At 39.9% G+C, this 21,247-nt stretch overlaps 1 protein-coding gene across 7 annotated transcripts in view; it reads left to right on the forward strand.

The window, feature by feature from the left end:
- Positions 1 to 21,247, forward strand: part of eml1 (EMAP like 1) — a 51,860-nt gene that overhangs the window by 22,061 nt on the left and 8,552 nt on the right. For 3 of the 7 annotated variants that reach the window (XM_065966135.1, XM_065966131.1, XM_065966132.1), the window contains exons 2-8: positions 9,573 to 9,755; positions 12,278 to 12,416; positions 13,298 to 13,354; positions 14,168 to 14,296; positions 14,461 to 14,489; positions 16,427 to 16,453; positions 20,297 to 20,426. In XM_065966135.1, coding sequence (XP_065822207.1) covers positions 9,573 to 9,755; positions 12,278 to 12,416; positions 13,298 to 13,354; positions 14,168 to 14,296; positions 14,461 to 14,489; positions 16,427 to 16,453; positions 20,297 to 20,426 — 694 coding nt within the window. The remainder of the gene's footprint in view (positions 1 to 9,572; positions 9,756 to 12,277; positions 12,417 to 13,297; positions 13,355 to 14,167; positions 14,297 to 14,460; positions 14,490 to 16,426; positions 16,454 to 20,296; positions 20,427 to 21,247) is intronic. The other 4 variants (XM_065966134.1, XM_065966133.1, XM_020650169.3 and 1 more) reach the window with 4 other exon arrangements.

Raw genomic sequence — 21,247 nt, forward strand, 5'->3', positions numbered from 1 at the left:
GTTAATAAGCTCATACGTTGGGTACTTCTTATATTTCTTGAAATTAAAAAAAAGGCCTGAAAGTTAGCAGAAATGATCAGAACAAAGTTTTCAGGCGCTTTAATGTCTAAGAGACCAAAGCCATATCTTTTTTTAAACCTGCCTGTAAACATATTTTGTTCAGACTGTGCTGAAGTCATATATTTCTCATCATTTCTTTGAGCTCTGTTTGTTTACCATCTCAGATATTTTCATCCCTTACCCCGCCAGTCTCTACTTAATGCTAAGTTCCTGAAAAACTTCCCAAAATACTTGTGTTTCTTTTTTTTTTTCTTTTTTTTTGCAAACAACCAAGAGATTTCGTCTTAGTAGCTGTGACATACCTGTCAGGAGACAGCGTTTAATGCAGTTATTTGGATGTTTTGAAAAGGTCATATGAAACATAATGAATGCAAATAGGGATAAATGAACCAGAGGAGATAAACCTTTGAGCATCATTTGTCCAGTTTATGGGTAAGATTTAAGTGTAGGCCAGCAACCAGTACAGAAAAGTAAAACCCAGAAGTTACATGAAAGCAGATTATTCCAAACATTAAGCTTCAGGTGGAATTAACTGGAATTTAACAATTTAAACCATGCAGAACTTAAAATAGAGCCAAGTGCAAGGACTACTTTTGTTCGAAATTGAATTTATGAAAACGGTACAGCTTTCATGAAACATCCCAGGAAAAAGAAATCAGTTGCAGCTCTGCAAAGTGTGCAATAGTTGGAAGCATTGCATGTTTCTAGAGATGTTGGAGGCACAGGTGTGTTTTCAAGTTTCTGTTCATGAAACTGATCTGCATGTTGAATCATCTTCTCAAAATTCCTCCTGAGATTCACTGAAGAGCAATGTGAATGTGTTGGAGGGTTTAAAACAACCCTAACCCTAACATAAAATCCAACAAAAGTTGGTTTCAGACATTTCTCTTCAGTCTAGTCTTGTCATGATCTTGTCGGCTGGAAACATGTCTGTGTACTGTATGTTCTCCGCCCTCCAGATGGCAGATTTAAGATTGGCTGACGTTCAGGGTGGACATCACAGTGTCTGTGTGTCTGTGTGTGTGAGACCATTCACACCATGGCAATCGTGTTTCCCATAACAACACTGTTACTGGATGGAACAACACACATGCAGGGTTAGATCGGGTATCCCGCCTCCTGTTCCTTCCTGGTTGTTTGTCACTGAGGACAAAGCTCTGTTTTATGTGCAGAACATTTGAGGCTGAGAAAGAGAGGCTTGTGTTCCTCGAGTCTTTGCCAAGCCTGACTCTGTTTCTGCCCTAAAAGAAGACCAGTTCTCTTTATTCAACTCCTTGTTACGTTTTTTTTTGGTCAACTCATTTTGTTGAAGAACTTTTCATAGAAAGGTGTCAAAAAGTCAAAATCACCAGTGTTTTGATCAATATTGTTGCCATTTCAAATACCTCCATGCAGGTGACAAGCCCGCAAAAAGGTCCATCAGCATTCAGTGACTTTTTAACAATATAATGACACAAATGAAAAATGTATAAAAGGACATATCACAACTCAACATTTGTTCCCTATAGTTTCAAAAATCCAGCAAAATATGGCACCCCAAGGATCCATATCTATCATTTTATTAGGCAGGGGTTAGTACCTTTGTAGATCTTCTTCCAGGCAGGATTGTGCTTTACTAAATGGTTTTTCTCTAACTTGAAATGTCACATTTTTATCCCACCGGAACAGACACGCACCGTGCACCTGTACCAAGGACTGATTAATACAAATGAAATGCCATTGAAGGTTTTGACCTTTTCTGTATGCAGGCAGAGAGATTAAAGCACAAACTGTGTTTCTGTTGCTGCTGCATAATTTCTGTGAAAACTTCATGCAAAACCAGGAGAATGTAATATGAATCATGAAGCACAGGAACGGAAGACCGCCACTAACTAACACTGAAAATAACAATATAGTAATGAAATATGCATTATTAATGCATGACTATAGCTGGAAGTATGCCCATCACAAATAGCATCATAATAAAGGCTTAAATGCATTAAAAATGCAAGGGTTAAAATTTGCATGTCTCCTATTGGAACATGTATATGTGAATTTTAAATCAAAACCTGTATCGCATGTTCTATTGTTTACAATGATAGAACATTTACTTTGACACAACTTTTGACTTCCCTGTGTTGCATATTAATGTCCCAAATAATGCACACAGATAATTCTACATTTCATTCAAAAAACTCTGCTACTAAAACAAACCCCTCACTTAATTGACCAACAAGGATGAGCACAAGAAAGAACGGGGAAAAACATGAAAGCAAAACAATGAAACATTTTACTGCCAAAGTTGAATCCTTCCTCGTCTATTTTTCCTCCGAAAGTCATTTTTTGTGGCCTTTCTCCAAAACCTATCCCAGCACAGTTTCAGGAGAGAGAGTGAGGGAGTCAGACAAGAAGAGGGAGAGGTGAAAGAGGTTGAAGTGGCGCAAGAGAGAGAGAGCGAGACAGAGAGAGAGAATATAAATCCAGCCTGGTGTTAATCTCAAACCCCCTGAGTATAAGGATCACTAGCATTGAGCAAGATCTGCTCCACATATCCAGCATAATCCCTCCTCCACGCCGCCAACACTTCCTCTTTGAATAAGGAGAGTGTGCGTTTTGTCAAAGCAGTGTGTCAGGATTTGGGTGTATATACTGTCAGGAGTTATTCTGCCTCAATGGGTGTCTTTTTTTTTTACTTCTTTTTTTCCTGTTCCCCAGCTGCTCTCTGTTTTTTTTTTTCTTTTTTTAATCTTTTCACGCATGAAGAAAACATGAGAAAGTCTTCTCTCATCGCCTGTAACCATACTTGCAAATGGAGTTAAATATCATTATTATTATTTTCAATTTCAAAACCCTTCCTAACATTATAGACATTATGGAAATAATAACTTCAGAACTCCCCTTCTCTTATCTCAAAGTATGTTAACCATAAAAATACATCTTTCCCCCTTAAATAACAAAAAAACTTCAAATTAAACCTAAAATGAACAATTTCTAAGTTCATGGCATAAACTAGCATTCTGATTTGATTAAATAATAGTCATAACTTTTTGTTATGCTGTAGTTAAAATAAAAAAATTAAGTGACTGGTCAAGGTTAAATTAAGTATCATGCATGGGAAAAAATGTAATTGAACTTCTACTACTAGAACAATCATTTAATGACAACATGAGGGAATGCTCAAAAGACAATTTTAGTGTTTAAATAATAAAACCAATTTCTCTTCAAAAAAAAGTCAGACATACTTTTGTCTCTACTAGAAGTACATTTTCTGATCCTTAAGGTCTTGCCATGCAGCAATTTGTGTACAGCTCCTTTGGACTGTGCAGGCAGACAGAAATGCTGATGGTGGTGGTGTTGTATCATCTTCAATGTAGTGTTTGTGTATCATTGCTTTGACACTGTGTGTGTGTGTGTGTGTGTGTGTGTGTGTGTGTGTGTGGCAGTATGACTGATGTTAAGAGCAGAGAGGTGGGGGGGCTGTATCCTCTTTGACCTGAGTGTGACCTGGAAAGGATGTTGTTGGTGGGAGGAAGGAAGGGTAACTTAACATGTTCTTACAAGGATGGAAAGATCTCTCGTGGGAGTCGTTCGGCCTCCTTTCATGCTCTTCTTTGACCCAGACACACTTTTTATGACACACACACAATCATCTCCTCGCTCCATCTTTCTCATTTATATCTCTCTACATCTCTTCCCCTCTTCTTCCTGTCCTATCTCAGCTCAGGTCATGTGTTAGGCCTTACTTCCACTGTGTTCCCACTTGGTCTATTTTTAACCTCTGAGCTCTGGTCCAGCAGGATCCATCTATGCAGCCTGTAAACACAGCGTCTGTCTCCGTAATCTGGCCAGTTGATTAGACAACACACCTGTGACGGGTCATTTATGCTCGCTGCAGGTGACAGAAGAGATTGATGACGATTTAAGTAACATTTTGTTTCTCCTCCATTTCCCTCATTCTCTTTTCTTCCTCCAATCACTTCCTCAATTGGTTTTTGCAGTTTTTCATTCATGCTGACATGTTCCTGATGGATGATTTCTGTCATGCCTGGAGCAGACTGAATTTTTCTTAATGCTGCAATTTTTAGCATGACATGTGTTATCCATTAGACTGAAATTCTGCAACATACACACATTTTGAGTTTAGATTCAAGCAGCAATAGGACTGTCGCTTGTTGGGCTTGTCTTTGGTCGAGATCCAATAGCTCAAAAAATAATGGATGGACTGCTAATTAATTTTGGAAAAACATTTGTGGTCTGAGCAGTTTTTTTTTTTAACTTTTCCTTTGAAGCCATCATAAGATTGAAATGAATGACTTGGATTGAACTGTCTTCTTGATGGATTGGTACGCATATTCAGATTCCCGGGGGGGATGAATTGGAATGCCTAAAGCTTTTCAAATACATTGGTTTATTATACCAAAAAAACAAATGACATCCCTAGCATCCTTAGCTGTGCTTTTAACTTCATGGAAAATTAGCAGATGCTAACATGCTAATCTGTTCATTCTTAATGAACAATGCATCATTTAAATCAATTCAATCAATTTTTATTAAAAACAGTGGTAAATTCCAACATCATATGTACAGAGACCCATCTTGGAACCCATTGGCTAAAGACAGATGACGTTATGCCTCTGGGAGCGACAGTGTAGCTAACCGTTAGCAATCAAGGACTCCTGGCCAAGACTTCTTTTTTTTTGTGTTGCCTTTGTTTACAGCCTGTTAGAGGCACCGTATGGAAACAAGAACACTTCAAATACCAAACTCCAGTCAAGACAGTAGCCTTGAGCAGAACTGGACTTTTTGCTTTTTCTTTTTTAATTTTCTTTTTAAAGATTTATCTTTGGGCTTTTTGTGCCTTTAATTGAGAGACAGGACAGTGGATAGAGTCGGAAATCAGGGAGAGAGAGTGGGAAATGACATGCGGGAAAGGAGCCACAGGCCGGATTCGAACCTGGGCCGCCCGCCTGGAAGACCATAGCCTCCATACATGGGGTGCGCGCACTAACCGCCCCTGGACTTTTTGCTTTTTGCTGGATGGCCATCTAACAGCATGTTAGCACTCAATTATGTTCTCACAGGGCAACACACATGTCATGTTTTATTAACAGGATTATTCACAGCACCACCTTCATTCACTTTTGTACAACTGCATCACCATCTTTTCCCTCCACCTTCCTCTGTGTCTGTGACTAATAGATTTCTACCTTTTACTTCTTGGCATTAAATGAAACCCAGCATGCCACTTGATTATGATTAGGTCTGGACTTCCTGCAGCACGCTGAGGTCAGCTTGTTGATAAGTGTGACTCAATGATTTTGGGGGAAATTTGCTTTCCTGAAGGCATAATCTGCTGCAGCTGAACTGGAACTATTGGACAGCACCACCTGGCTGTGTGCAACTCATTATGTGAAATTGACACGAGTTGGCAAAGGGATTTCGTTGTCTGCGTCCTGGGAGTCGATAGATGTTCCAGCAGACTGTGAATCATGGCTGTATCTCTGTCTCAGTAAAACAGAAATTGTCGACATAGTGTTATGACAGGCTGTTTCCTGCAGCCTGCTTTAATTTTTTTTGATCTGTTGGTTTTCTGCAAACACTGAATGTGTTTTTTTTACAACCCCCCCCCCCTTTGTGGAACAGCTTAACCTGGCTGCTGAACTTTCCATCAAGTCAATATGGCTTGATGGTCGGCTTCTCTGCGATGCTGAGAAAATAGAGAAGACATCAATCACTGTGCATGTCAGTGGGTTATTGTGGAGGTGTGCAGGAACACATGGTGAGACAGCTGGTATCAGGACATTTCCTTGTTATACATTACATGGTTGTAAGAGTTTATAAAGAAGAACGGGAGACAGCTCAAATCAATGCAGGGCTGCTGCAGAAGATATTTTATACATGCGTTTGGTGGCATTTACCCTACACTATATTAGTCTTATTCCTCCTTCAGTGTATTGATCTTTGTGGTTGATGAGAGTGCATAAGAGGGGGATAACGGGTCAGAGCATGTGTGCACGCTCCAGTGTTCATTATTAATGGCAGTGAGGTCAGTAAATGACTAAGGAGTACAGTGGAGATTAAGGGGGGGAAGCGGGCGTGGTTATTTAAGAGCAGGGAAGATGAACTGAAGAGAGAGTGCTTGTTTTCTATTTAAGTCCCTGCAGCTGAAGTGATGGACAAACACTCGAGCAGGCAGGTGGTCTCAAGTAGGAAGGTAATCGGGAGCAATGTGTCACGCAGCTTTAGACAGTTTCAGCGAATCGTCCTTGGTTTGTGACTCGGCCACATATTGACCAGATAATGGAAAAAAAGACGGCAAAAGACTGTCAGAGAGAGGCAGTGACAAAGAAGACAGACAGAAATGAAGTGATTTCAGCATCAAGGTGACAGGTGTGAAAGAGCAGTGAAGCGAGAGGAGATTGTAGGGGTGTAATGATCTGCTTTTGTGGGAATGAAAAGGAGAGGCGAGTGTCCATGGGTGTCTGTGCTGATGAATTTGTAGTGAGATGAAGATTGACATCTTACTGATTCTGAATGTCTGGACAGAAGGCATGTGATTGAGCCCCTGAGAGGTTTACTGTCACATCAAGAACTGACTGTGCTGTGGTGGTCACATCAGTATCACACATTCCTCTGTATGAAAACAAACACAAACTGAAGCATAACCTCCCTTATCTGAATTCTGTACCACCTTCCACCATGTTATTGGGTGTTGCCCAAGAGGTTTGACCTGGGCTGCAGGGTGACAGATGGAGGATGTTAGTGCACAGAGCTTCAGAATCACGGCCGTGACAGCTCGTCATTGTATTCCAACGACTGATGGTATCATGCAGTCATTGTGTCAGTGTTTGGAGCAGACCCGCAACAGATGCTGAGCGAATAATGGAAGCTTTATCAGTGGATATACACTCAGTGACTCTTATTGGCATGTAGGAATATGAACAAGGACTGAGTCTCAGGTGAGCTTAAAGTTATTAAGATACAGGGTTATGTATGTGGAAGGCTTTGTCAGTGGGATATGAAACAAGAACATATTTCCTTTGGTAGGATATCTGTCTGTAAGTGAATGTCTGAGGGAACATATTTCTCATTGTACGTCACCACTCAGAGTGTGAAGTATTAGATTCTGTATCTGCAGGTTTTATTTCACTACATTTCTCACTACAAGATTGATTATGGTAGAGTCTCATAGGTAGGTTGCTGTATCGTCAGCATAGAGCACCATTCTAGTAAAGTCATTGTGTCCATGAAAATATGAATCACAAGACAGCACTAATGCAATAAACTAAAATGAAACAAGGCACCAGACATAGCTTTATTATTTCGTTTTACACTATCTATAGCTGGAGTGTTTCAGTGTTTTCCATGGTTGACTTAGCCAGCTTGAATATTTCCATTTCTGCTACAAGCGTCAACTGTTCCATCTGCCTAATGCACCAATTTACCATCCTGTCTAATGGAGGGCCGCCCTGACTGCAACAACTTATAATAACCAGCAAACAGCCAGAGGATTTTACTTGCTAATGGACTTTGTCTATTTATAAACAAATCTGTGAAATAGCTTTTCTGGTGTGTTCTGCAAATTAAATCGTATGACTCCATTGACCTTATGGGATTATATTCTATGAATACTTGTTGTATTGCATACAAATTCCAGTTTTTACAAGATTAACATGCTATTAATCCCTGTTGTTTGGTATATGAATCAATGGACAGATAAGAATACAATTCTTATGAAAAACTGGTGTATTTTCATATAAGAATTTTTGAGGATTCATCACCCACTCATATGACAGATGGTGAGCGCATTTTTTGATGTTCTGTTTCAAATAAGAATATAAAAACAATGAGCATTATATTATTTTTTTATGATGATGTTCAAAAATATCTATTCCTTTCAGCTGGAAAATCAATTGGTCAAAAGTAGTTTGTCAATACACACTAAAATTTGGGGAGAGTTTCTGGTCAGGAAAGGCCAAAGCTCATTTCATGACAAAAAAATACAGAATCTGTTTTAAGTTATAAGAGAATCCACGAATCCCCTGAGTGATTGTTATTTATCTTCCAGGTATCTTCCAAGATACTGTTCTTTTACTTGATTGGTTAATCACGTTATTTACAGAAGTCAAGACTTTCCTCAGATTTCTTTGATTTTGTGAAACAAACTATCTGGATTCAGCTGAGATTCTATGAAGAAATACAGACTTCACATCTGCCAGATCATCAGATGCCTGCTCGCTCCGATGCATAATGCATCAAACTGTTTCACAAGTCTGCAGGGAAAACATAGCAGTGCTTAACATTAATATTTCATTAAGCCACTGCGACATCGAAGTGTTAATGAAAGAGACCTTCTGTGTGTGTGTGCGTGCGTGCGTGCGTGTGTGCGTGTGCATGCGTGCGTGCGTGCGTGCGTGTGTGTGTGTGTGTGTGTTACCATTAATGAAGTTGACCCTGGTGGCCTCTGCCTGCCCTCTATCAGAGTGTGAGGTGGGGAGTTTAATAATAACGTGTTAAGTTACCTTAAACTCAAAGAGCTGAATAAAATGAATAAACAGGCTCATGAATAAAGGGTTTAATAGAAATGCAGTCAGCTCTTTGACACAAGACTAAAGCTTTCACACAGACAGAAAGCAATAAAGCATTAAAGTGAGCTCCTGGTTTGAAAGGAGTTCGCTGGTTGTTTTCCACCACTGCTTCTGCACTTTCCTTTTTACCTCCCTATTCTGTCATGCCTTTTAATTAAAGGAAAGGAATAAAAAAGGATGACTGGATACTCTAAAAGAAGATATATATTTATATTACTTACATTTCACATTTTTAATAAACTTAAATTGAATAAACCTAGTTATATCGGCACATATCCCAGAGAAAATAAGCCGATACTGATAGTCACATGGTAAGCTAATATCGACTGGTATTATCGGCTGGGCGATTAATCGGTCGGGCTCTAATTTTTAACAAAGAGGTGCATTTTACTCTCTCTCTATAAACATACATACAAATATGTGATTTATCTGGAATAAGCTGATCTCTTCTGATAAAAACATATTGCTTAGCCTGCAGATTCTCGCACTCCAGCTTTATTTAAAATAAGAGACAACACAGGAATCATCTGGCATTTTTTGACACTCATTCGCTGTATTGTCAAGAATTTGATGAAATAATTGTTACCACCCTCAAAAAGTATGTTAACAATGCTGTAAACTAAGCAGTTACACTACGGTTACCTTTACACAAAGAAAAGTGGAGTTAATATAATAGTAATATAATAAGATGGATTTAATTTATGGAGACTTTTTGGCTTGGGGTGTTGACTTACTTGGTGAGCTTCCCCTCTCTTTTCTTTTATTTATGCAAAGTTAAAAAGTCTACTGCTCTGACTTATTTAACTATTCCATGAATGATAATGCTGTATATCCTCTATGCAGTTCACAAAGGAAGTTCGATTGAAACGGTGAAGAAAAAAAAACTTATACTTAATATTATGTTAGATGTATGAGGTCTGATGTGAGCTCTGTGTGTTTCCTCAGATGACAGTGCATCAGCTGCCAGCAGTATGGATGTGACCGACCGCATCGCCTCCCTGGAGCAGAGAGTCCAGATGCAGGAGGATGAGATTCAGCTGCTGAAGTCCGCTCTGGCCGATGTGGTGCGCCGGCTCAATGTGTCTGAGGAGCAGCAGGCCATGGGGTCACGCAGAGGACCCACCAAAGGTAACACACACACATGAGCATGTACTTCTAAGTGCAGATCCACAGGGTCAGCATTGTTTTTTTTTGGTATAACACTTCTTGTCCATTATTGAATACAAAACACACATTCTGGATCAGATGCATGTTGTTGGGTCCTTGGAGGATTCCCTTTCTCCTTTTCCATGTTGTTCTCTCTCTTTCCTAATCATGTCTTGCTCAATTTCCTTACTCTGACTGGTTGTGTGTTCTCCTCCTCCTCTTTCTTCCTGGCCCCTGTTGTTGTGTTTAACATGTGCGTTACGTATTTAGACCCTGCTTTGATGAGAAAGTCTCCCTCAGTGGACAGCAATGTTGGGAAGTCAGGTAGGCCGACCGTGAAGTCTGTCTGCACTAACGGGGCCCGGTGTTGTGTTTACAAAAAAAAGCACACTGCAGTCACTGCCTGCTGTTCAATACCACAGTGTAGTAATGTATAGTGGAGTATTCAGTATATACAAAAGAAAACCCACACTTCACCTTTAGTACTGCACTGCCTGAGGTCAATGCACTGGGATTGAAGTCTGACACACAGACATCAGTGAACTGCCACAAGAAAGTGACTTTAGCTTTTATTTCCAAAAATGTCAAGCTATTGTTTTTAGGTAGATTTAAACATTCTGACACGTTCTCAGTTTAGGTTTATCAATCCAGATTTAAACTCAGCTTAAAGACAAGTTTGATCACCATCATTGCGCAACCTTTAATGTAACCTGCTAAATGGAATCTACTTGTCCTCTTGCGATCTGATATCACAAAGCTGACTGCGGCATGTAAAAGTTATAAGGGAAACAGCACGTCATCAAAAACTTTGAAAGCTTTCATAATGTTTTAATTACAGCATTTTACATTAAAATGACGTCTAGATTTTTTTATACAAAGTCATTTTGATATTCTGCATCGAAATTGAATCTTCAGTGGAGCAAGTTCGCATGAAAATTCAGCGGCCCTAGATGCCTTTTTAAGCTCTCAAATGTGCATCAGAGCAAAGAAACAGATTGTGATTCTGAGCTCCTGCCAGTGTCGGTCTCTGGAGTGTCTATGGACGGATGAAGTTCCACTTTTATTTGGGATCTGGAGGATGACTCAGACTCAGCTTTCTCTTATTGTTCTTCACTGTGAACTGCTGGGAGCCCCCCAGCCTGCTCCACTCTACTGAAGTATTATGATGGGCTTCAATAAGCTCAGCACACAGTCTGCACATGAACACAAACACACGGAAAACACACTCATCTTCTTTTACATGCTAACTAAATTATAACCTCACTTTACCCCATGCTGTGTGATTACTACATGAAAGATAACTTAGCAGTGTGTGTGTGTGTGTGTGTGTGTGTGTGTGTGTGTGTGTGTGTGTGTGTCTGAGGGATGAGTCTATTAAATATTTATCACTGCAGATAAAGCTGCAGCTTGGATTTGTTATTCCAAGGCTAGCCAGCCTGAATGCCATGTGTGTGTGTGTGTGTGTGTGTGTGTGTGTGTGTGTGTGTGTGTGTGTGTGTGTGTGTGTGTGTGTGTGTGTGTGTGTGTGTGTGTGTGTGTGTGTGTGTGTGTGTGTGTGTGTGTGTCTGTCAGGAGAGGGGGGTGGGGGCCTGATAACCTGCTTGTGTGCGTGTGCGTGTGTGTGTGTGTGTGTGTGTGCGCGTGTGTGTGTGTCTGTGTGTGTGTTTGCATGAATTAGTGTTCACGTTCCTTTTGTGTTGTCAAACCACCTCGTGCATATGACTTTTTTAACATCAGTGGTTATTTGAATGTAAAGGTCATTGAGAAAGAACAATCTAATTAAAAATGGGGAAAAGCATTTAGTTAATATTTTTTTGGATTACATTTTGGACGTCTCTGGTTTGGGAATTTTCTGCCTGTATTTTTATCCTTAATACATACAGTATTATTGTGCAATTATTCTATTCAAACCATCACTTGGGAGCATTGTGCAGAGGGTTGTTTCTTGTGTCGTATACAGTACATCTATTAAATTGACTTATGTAAAGGTTCAAGTCTTCACAGCCATGAATATTGCATTACTAAATTACAAACAAAGAGGGACAGCCTACATGTTTTTAGATTTTTAAGGTATGTTTTTATTTAATAATGGTCTTTTTTTCCCCCCCACAAACACTTCACACAGCATGTTGAGTTCTTTCGTATCTAAGGTTACAGTTAGGCAACACACATCTGGATTGTCACCAACACAATCACCTAGCCCCATTTACCTCAAATACAGACTGAAATAACAACAGATGGGCCACAGGACCATTGAAAAGACAACATTATAAAATGTTAATCACAATATTGCTGTAAAAAAAATGTTCAAACAGAGAGTGATATCCATATAGCTGTTACCCCAGTGCATGCAGGGAGGCTTTCCATCACACCTATACGTTCATGGAGTCTCATTTTGTTCACTAATTAAGCAACTTTGCACTCTCACATGACACTTCAGGGACACCACTTCTTGTGTTTTTTTTTTCCTGATGTTTCCCTGCTCTTGTCCTTTTTTCATCCAGCCAGGCCAATGATTGCCACCTTACCGTTACGACCCACAGTAAACAATGGGAATGTCCTACCAAAGAAAGGCAGCGGCACTCTGCCCTCCCCATCTGGACCAGGGTCCAGGAAGGATACCAGCACGCCCGCCAACAAGAGGTGAGAAGAGGGAAAGTATCAAATGGGCGGTCTAGGGGCTCTAAGTCAAGAGTATTCTGCCAGATTTAGTGGATTTTGTAGCTTTACTGATGCTTTGGGCTGTTAACACACTGTTGTAAATCATGCATGAGTCACGTCATTATTTACAGACATTTTATTTATTCTGCTCGTCTGTAAATTTGAGCCACAAATCATCACATTTCTGGCTTTTTATCAGCCAAAGCCACTGACATTAAACAGGGCTGATAAAGTGAGAAACAGCATCATCATGACAGCACTGTTTCTCTCCTCTCTGTGTGTGTTTACATGCATGTGGGACACAGGCCATCAATCTTGTCTGTCTGGGGAACAATAGCTGTTTCCCGTATCGGGACGACTTTAACATTGTCAGGTGAAGCTCAGCAGACAGAAGGGACCTGCTACAGTACAGACAGCTGTTGTCTCCCCATCTCTGTCACTTTTTATTCTCTGAGTTTGACTTTACTTCTGCTCAGGGATCTTTTCTAATTGTAAGAGGTGGTCCTTTTAATGCTCGTTGGCTCTCACCTTGAGGTTCGCTGATGAGGACAACAGAGAATTAGCTTTGCAGATTCAGAAGACCCCAAGGAAGACAGGAAATGTGATTTAGTCTTTTTTAATTTTCTTCTTTTTTTTTCAGGATTTCATAGAAATTTTATTGGAGTGATTTTAACACAAGACATTATTTATAATTCACTGAAATTAAACTTTAATGACCAGTAATTAGTTATCAGTCTCTCCTGATTCGTCTTCGTGTTGTCTGTCTTTCCCGTCTGTCTTGTCTCACATGTCCTCTATTGTATTGTCAAAGTGTCCTTTCAAACTATGTTGTCTTATCCTGTCTACGTCCTGTGTCCTTCAAGTCTGTCCAGGTTACCCTCTCTGTCTTGCTCCACCAGGTTTCTCTACCTGCCCCTCAGGTGAGAGAGAGAACTAAACTTGGTCACAAAATGACATCATCACCATACCATGAGGAGCATGCTAACAGTTGTTTCACAAAAACAGTCACCAGGGTACATAATAACTGCTCATTTGCAACATAACTCTCATAACTAACATTGACTAACATTGTAGCACTTGTATGCTTTGTTAAAGTGTGTGCCTGGGATTAGTCTAATCCCAGGCACACACGTTGGCAAACACACAACAGCCTTCCCCAATGCCCTGTGGCCCAATTACTGTGATTCCTCATGGGATAACTCAGCAAACAACACTTTCTCTCTCGCTCTCTTCTTTCTGCTCTATTCTGCTTTTTACTGGACAGACACACAAAGGCTAACAGGCAGCCTCCAGTTTTAGGACGTGAATAGACTTTTCTCCCGTAGGGTGGATTAGGTGACCGGGCGCACTGGCCGTTGGATTGCTGATGGTGCCTTTTCTTTGTTGTAAACAGGCAGGCTGTCTGTCGCGCCAATATGCAGATTAGCATAGGTCTGTGCTACTGACACTGTATTTAAAAAGAGAGTGCAAGGAAGCAATGTTTTTTTAATTGTGCTTTAGGGCAAAATCAAAGTTAAACTTTCATTTTCAAAAATGTGAGGCAGGTTTGAGCTGGATCATGAAATATGTTCCTCCCTCTCAGAGGTGCTTTCATAAGCTTTTCCTTGGATGAAAACTTTACCACAGGACATTTTAAGGAAAGCTCAGTCAGGTACTTTTGTGACCTATTTCCTTGTACACCCCCCTCCTATTGGTCTCATTTTCCCCCTGTCCACCGCCCTCTCTCACCACAGCACAGTGAGGAGGACCAACTCAAACGAACACGTGGGAACTCTTACGCGGAAAGACTCGGGCGAGTCCAAGAGCAACCGGACTCGGGCCGGATCCACCGGCAGCAATTCCAGCGGCAAAAGAAGCGAAAGGTAACGTGAAAGTCACGTTATAAATCAACTTTCCCTGAATATCTACCCAGTCAATGATCCTTGCTGTTCACACATGATAGGATAGTGTAAAAAAAAATGTAGTTTAGTTGATGTAGTAGTGATATGCTGAATGACAGCTGTCTGTTTACTCATTTACTTTGCAGCAAACAGAGGGATCCCGTGTTCAATGCAGGTAAGAACTAGAGGCTCTTTAAAGGCTCTGTAGCCTGACATCTTTGATAGTGTCATGATATGAATCATGAGGGAGAGCCAGTCCACACAACACACAAAACTCAGTGGCTCCCTGTGTCTGCTTAAAGCTGCAGGAATCCTGCTTATAGAAAAAATATTGTCTTTGTGTGTTGTATATTATCCAAAATTAGACAGAAATTGATGTCTTCAATAATTTGAGTCAGAGTTTTGATCTGTTTTCTGCACACAAAGGACCTCTCAGACTTTCTCTACATGATGTTCTGTTAAAAAAAATGGTGTCAACCATTCAACATCTTTTTCTTGATTCATTCATTAACATGTGAGCAGTCCACTCCATCCATTTATACGTCTCCATATCTACATTTCCATTCATCTTTTCTTTATAATCTGCTTTGTTTGAATAAATGTGTACAGTTTGAGTTTTATTATTTAAGTGAAGTCATTCAGATTAGGTCTCAGACTTACTCTAATCATTCTGGCAAAGGGTCCTTAAAATGTTGCATTCACAACGTCTGGCAAGTTACTCTAGCCTTCTAAATTTCAAAGTTTTATTTGTCCAAACATTCACATTTACCCCTAAGATAAGGTATTTTTCCATTTTACGTTTTGATAGCTGTCTATAGCTGAGCAGCCTGTCACTCTGCAGGGATATCATTAGCTCATCGTTTCTTTATTCCTCTGGCAGATTTTCATCTTTTGATTTGTAAATATGATTTGTAGGCAAAGAGATGTACAAAAGAGAGAAGGACAGAAAAAGCAAAGAATGAGACTTTACATTTGTGAGTTTTTGGTGTCCCCAGAACTCTCATCAGAGAAGTTTAATCTTCAAACATAGAGCAGGAAACACATTTAAACACCACGAGGGGGCTGAATATGAAATGAGCACTGGTCACAGTTTCCATCTCCAGAGATTTATTGATTTTTTGAGTAAATTGAACTGATGTTTTTCATTTGGTTTTCACACCTTGCTCCAGTTTAATTTCAGTTGATGCTTTGTTTTTTACAAAGCTTTACTAGACTCTCAGACTCATGAAAGGACGATGCATTTTTAAAGGCGTTAATGGTTAGACATTTATAGCTTAAACATCCACATAATTTAAAAACAATATCCTGTAATATGTTCTTAGTTTAATGGCCATTTATAGAAAGTGTGATTCACACATGGTACACACAGATTATTAGCAGACCATCAAACACACTAATGCAGTTGGTATCCCCAGAAACAGCTTACACAGTGAAAGTTTCATGCTCAAATTCTGATGCTGATGATACCTGATTTAAGATGCTGACTATTGGAAAATGAGCCACAGGAACACTAATGTCTACGACTGGATGTTTGAATTAATTAAAATCAAATAATCTCCTGCTAAGCAGTACAACAGGAGAGTATCATGGACATAAATTGCCACTAGGTGACTATTAACCAATACCACTGATAATTGCAACAGTAAATTTTGCCGATACAATGCTTATCTGCACTTCATGAACTGAAGTGAACACACACAATTTGCTGAATGCTACTACAAGCCAATGTGCCTTCTTTTTCTACTTCTAAGAAACAGCACTGATTTCAAAAGTAATAAGTTTAAAAGGAGACAGAATATGAGTATTTGTCTGTGTGGATAGATAAACAACTGAGAATAAAGACAACTATTAAATTATATTAAATTATATTTAATCCCTCATGATATTGGATTAGAGGGTGGGACACCATCACACAGGAAATTAGCATTTGTTCATTTTAGACCATAAGAGAAGAAGCCCTGATTATCTTTAGAGCATTAGCACAGAAGCTGCTGTTCATCAACACCAGGAAACATAAAGTAAGCTCATATTAGGACAGACCAGGAAGTGAGGAAGCCATCATGCCCCCCCCCCTCACCTGGTGCTTGTGTCTCTCTCTGTGACCTTTACAAGGGATGCGACGTGTGACCCACTGCAAAGGTAGGCGTAATATCACCCTCTCCCCTAAAGCCTCCTCCTACACAGCTCTCTGAACATGATAAGGATATTGAATTTTTATCTTTCTGAACAAGAAGATATCTGAAAAATTAGAGATTTTCTTTGGTGCAAATGATCAGAGAGCTGTCCAGACAGGGGCAGGAGTGGGTTGACAAAGTGTGTGTGTATGGAGTTACCTCCCTTTATTGTTGTTAGGCTTAATAAACTAACACACACCCGCACACATGCTATCTAACCTCCACTGGGAGCTGAGTCAGTGTGATTGCAATGTTTATGGTTCACTTGTGTGTCTCCACACTTGTTAATGCTAGATAAAGCTGCTGCCTCACCAAAGCCTCACATTTTCACTCATAGGCGTTTAGTCTCTGTCACCATAGTAACAACACAACAGATTTCTGACGCTCGCTTTGAGTTGTTCTGCAAGCGCTTAAATCCTCTCTTCTGAGATTCTTCGCTGCCGTTCAGAGTGAGTTGATTTTGTGCTGCTCTTATTCTTCTTGCCCTCGAAATGAATATTTGCATCACAAACACATTCAGTCTCTTTTTTGAGTAGTTCCCATTAAAGTCTGTTCATTCCACTGCTTGTAGTTTTTCTCACATGAAGTGTCGTCTGTTTGTGTGTAGTCCCCCTCTGCAAAGAATTCACAAAGCTGCCAACAATTTAAAAAAAAGAGACTTGAAGCTCATTTCCTTCAGATATATTGCTGTTTACCCAGTCCTGTTACTGGATCATTTGCTCTTTTCTACTCTTGAGGTCATCTAGACAAGTAGTTCTCAAATCTCTCTCTCAAATAAAGAAGTGTCTGTATATGCGCCTTGGATCTTAAACCATTAAAGGTCACATATTATCCTCCTTTTCAACTAGTTTGACTAAGTGTCAGAGCTGCCCAAAACATGTCTGTGAAGTTCTGGCTAAAAATCCACTCTGATCCTGTTTTTTTATCATGCCTGTAAATCCCTCTATTTCAGCCCTAATCAGAACAGGCTGTTTCTGTGTATATAGCTTTAAATATAAATAAACCTTGACTGGCCACGCCCCTCTAGAAGGGGATGTGGCTCTGGCTTTCTCGCTCCATGCCCTATTGTTAACGGTAAGAAGGGCAGAACAAACAGCTAGCTGTGGGAATGTCGCCCACCTGGGGGAGGAGTTACTGCCCTTGTGATGTCACAAAGGGAAAATCTCCAAATGGGGTGAGCATACATGTTCTGAAAAGTGGAGTAGGCAAAAGACAGAGAGGGTGGACCTTTCTCATAATTGGGGGGGGTTTGTTTAGTGACAGTTAGTGACACATATTAGTGCTTGAAAAACATTGTAATGATAATTTTGCATAATATGTGACCTTTAAGTTTCTGAATTATCTTCAGATGCATGGAGAGGTGAAAAAAAAAAAAAAAAAAAAAAATTAAAAGAATGAGTAATATCACAGACCTTGAAAATCGATAATAATGGAATATTTCAAGAAGCATCATCCAGACCCGGGTTTAGAAGCATTGATTAAAACCAATCATTCCAAACCTTTTAATAATCACATATTCTGAATACGCTTCTAATGTCTGAGATGATGTCACTCAACATGCTGGTTGTTCATTATAGGGGTCAATTTCCCAACTTCCTTGAACGTTTGTGTTTCATGATGCTTATTCTAAATGAGACACAAAAACAGCCCTGTCTAACTTACTCTACCCACCTCCTCCACCCTTTACTTTTACTTGCCCCTTTGCCCTACTTGTCCCCCCATCTCCCTCTCCACCATTGGTCCCTCTTGTCCCCGTCTTCATCATAGTCACAGTGCAGATTTACCTCAGCCGCTCCGCCAAACGGACGGAGACCAACAGCAGCCCAGCAGCTACGACTATAACATCCCTTTCATCCAACATCAACCCCAAACTTACCTCAGAGAGCAGCAAGGCCAGCACCTCCAGAAAGGGTGGTGTCATAAAGGTGGCACCAGCCAGAAAGACCCCAAGCTTTAGCCTCCAGCTGAGAAAGTCGGGGATTTCGTCTTCTTACGCTTCCCTCGATACACCCAGTTATCGCAGCCCAATCAAGTCTCCCAGCCAGTACTTTCAGATTTGCTACTAGCTAAACAAGCTAAATAGAACAAATCTAAATATATGTATTCCACTTATCAAGCTATTGTTAGCCAGAACAAGTCAGTAAAGAGCCAATATTTGGGTATTTTCACCATATTGGCATGGCGCCATTTTCTTTTCACATCATTATGCTCAAGGTGGGAAGCTCTACAGCGTTAAGCATAAATGTTAAGCAAATAGTTTATTACCAAATCTAGCTGTTGTAATGGAGGCTAATGGATTACAAACTCTGTACATTTTACATGGCAAAGTGTGTTTTTGGCATTCTTATCGTATCATGTAACACTTTCAAACTTTAATGTTAGCATCCAGCCACTGCCTAGCTTACAGTTTTATTTATTATTGTTTAAACGGTTAATTTTTGTGTCGAGATTTAGCTGTGGCAAAATGACATGCAGGAAAGGAGCCACAGTGTCGGACTTGAACCTGGGGAACCTGCCTGAGGACCCTAGCCGCGGTACATGGGGCGTGCAAACAAACCTACCCCAGCTAACAGTATTATTGGCTAGTTAGTAGCTGGAAGCTAACATTAGCTCTCGTGTAGTTGTAGCTAAAGGGTCGTCACACATTTTGTTTTCTTTGAAATATGGCGTGACGATGATCTGGAATTTCACTTTCCATCATCTTTTAAGTTGCTGATCAAACTGTAGGCAATTTATGTGGTTACGGTTTGTCAAGTTTGCTATATTTTATTTGACCCCTGAAACAAAGCAGTGTAACAATATACAGTATCAGCATATCAGCTTTTTTAAAGATTTTTTTTATTTTGTGTGTGAACTTTTTATGCCTTTTATCAGAGAGACAGAGCAGTGGTGGATGGAGTCAGAAATCAGGGAGAGAGAGTAGGAAATGACATGCAGGATAGAAGTTACAGGGCTCCCCGTGTACTGGGTCGCCCACTTCTAGTACAACAGCCTCTGTACATGGGGAGCCCAAACCAACCACTAGGCCACTGGCGTCCCCAGCATTTAAGCTTCAAACCCTGAGTGAGACTTCAAGTGAAAATGGGAGCCATTTGAATATATCAGATCTGCACTTTTCAAATTTGGTCACATAATCAGTCAAAGAGAGATTTCCGTTTTTATGGCATTTAATAATAAAATATTTACAAGAAACTACCTTTATTTTAATGGACATTTATGATTCAGTTTGTGTGTTTTGGTTCCATTGAAGCTTTCTGCATGACTTCTTTTTCATTTAAATATTTTTTAAACTGTTTTGAAGGATTTCTAATTTTCTCCTTTTTTAAACTCAAATCTGTTTTTTGTTTGTTTGTTTTTTTCACAACATCTCCATTCCTCTGCTCGTGTCTGCATTTCATGTCGGTTCACCTCTGCTTTGAGCTGATTATATAAGAGATTTGAAAGTGTTTGCAGTTCATTTTGTGCTAAGTGTTGTCATAACGGTTTTTGAAATGACTAATAAAGTCCGTTAAAATCTTGTTTGTGTTTGCAAATTCTGTCATTTGTTGTTTGTAATTTAGTCTTATCCATTACAAAAATCATACATCATCCCTCCATTATCCTCTAATCCTGTTACTCCTTCAACAGTCGTCGTTGTCATTTGCATCATAAAGGATGTTATATAATACTTCATTGTCCTGTGTGTGCTGTTTGCATATTTTCATACATTTAAAGTGTTTGAATTCAAAATACTGACACTATTGCAGCACAATTATTCTATTTTCTACATGTACATTATCTGACTACTTTTCTCTGTTGCTTTTTCTAGAGGAGGGTTATGTGAGAATGTACTTGAAGGGTCGTCCTATCACCATGTACATGCCCAAAGAGCAGGTGGACAGCTACTGCCTGGAGGCCCGAGCCGAGCTGCCCAGCAACAAGCTCAAACTGGACTGGGTGTATCCTTTCACAGAGAAATCACACTAACTGACATCTCTTTTTTTTTTTTTTCTATTTGCACTTGTGATTTGAAAAAGTTATGAAAAGCAATCTTCTCAGGAGGTTAAATCCTGATCAGCCTGTGATAAAGTTAAGAGACGGGGCTGAGAAATGTGTCGCCTCTCCTCTCGCTGCTTGTCAGAGTCGATCTGTTCAGATGTTCATTTTCACCGTGTGGAGTCGCTCTGCAGTCAGTAATAACCTGCACACAGCTGGCAGCCGGAGAGACACAACCAGTCAGCAGCTACTCTTGTGCCGAGTTATTTTTATTTCGTTTCATTTGGTGGTTTCTTTCTTTTTCTTTTCATTTGGTTATGAAAAAAATGAATATATTGTGTTGTTCAGTGTAGCAGAGAGCCAGAGGGGGTGAAAAAGCTATGAGGGGAGACAAAGACGAGATTAAATCTGAGGTGAGAGAGACACAAACGCACTCACACAGCAAAAACACATGTGGGCTGTGTGTTCTGGATATTTAAAATCCAGTTTCAACAGGATCGCAGAAGGATTTTTTTTAGAATAAAAAAGACAAATGAGAGAAGTTTGAATGCATTTTAATGTCTGAATATGGTTTTGGAGTAAGTGTGAATGTTTTTTGCCAATCTCTGAATTCTAAAACGATTTATAAAAGTGTAAGCCAACAGCTGGTTAACAGTTATTGCTTATAATGAATCTGCTGATAATTTAATCTCTTGGTGTATAAAAACATTTGAAAACAGTGCAAAAATACTTGTCACGATCCAGAGCTTCTCGTCCCAACTGAAAAACCTAAATCAACTTCCTG

The sequence above is a fragment of the Labrus bergylta genome, chromosome 18 (genome assembly GCF_963930695.1).
Source record: "Labrus bergylta chromosome 18, fLabBer1.1, whole genome shotgun sequence".
Taxonomy (NCBI): Eukaryota; Metazoa; Chordata; class Actinopteri; order Labriformes; family Labridae; genus Labrus; species Labrus bergylta.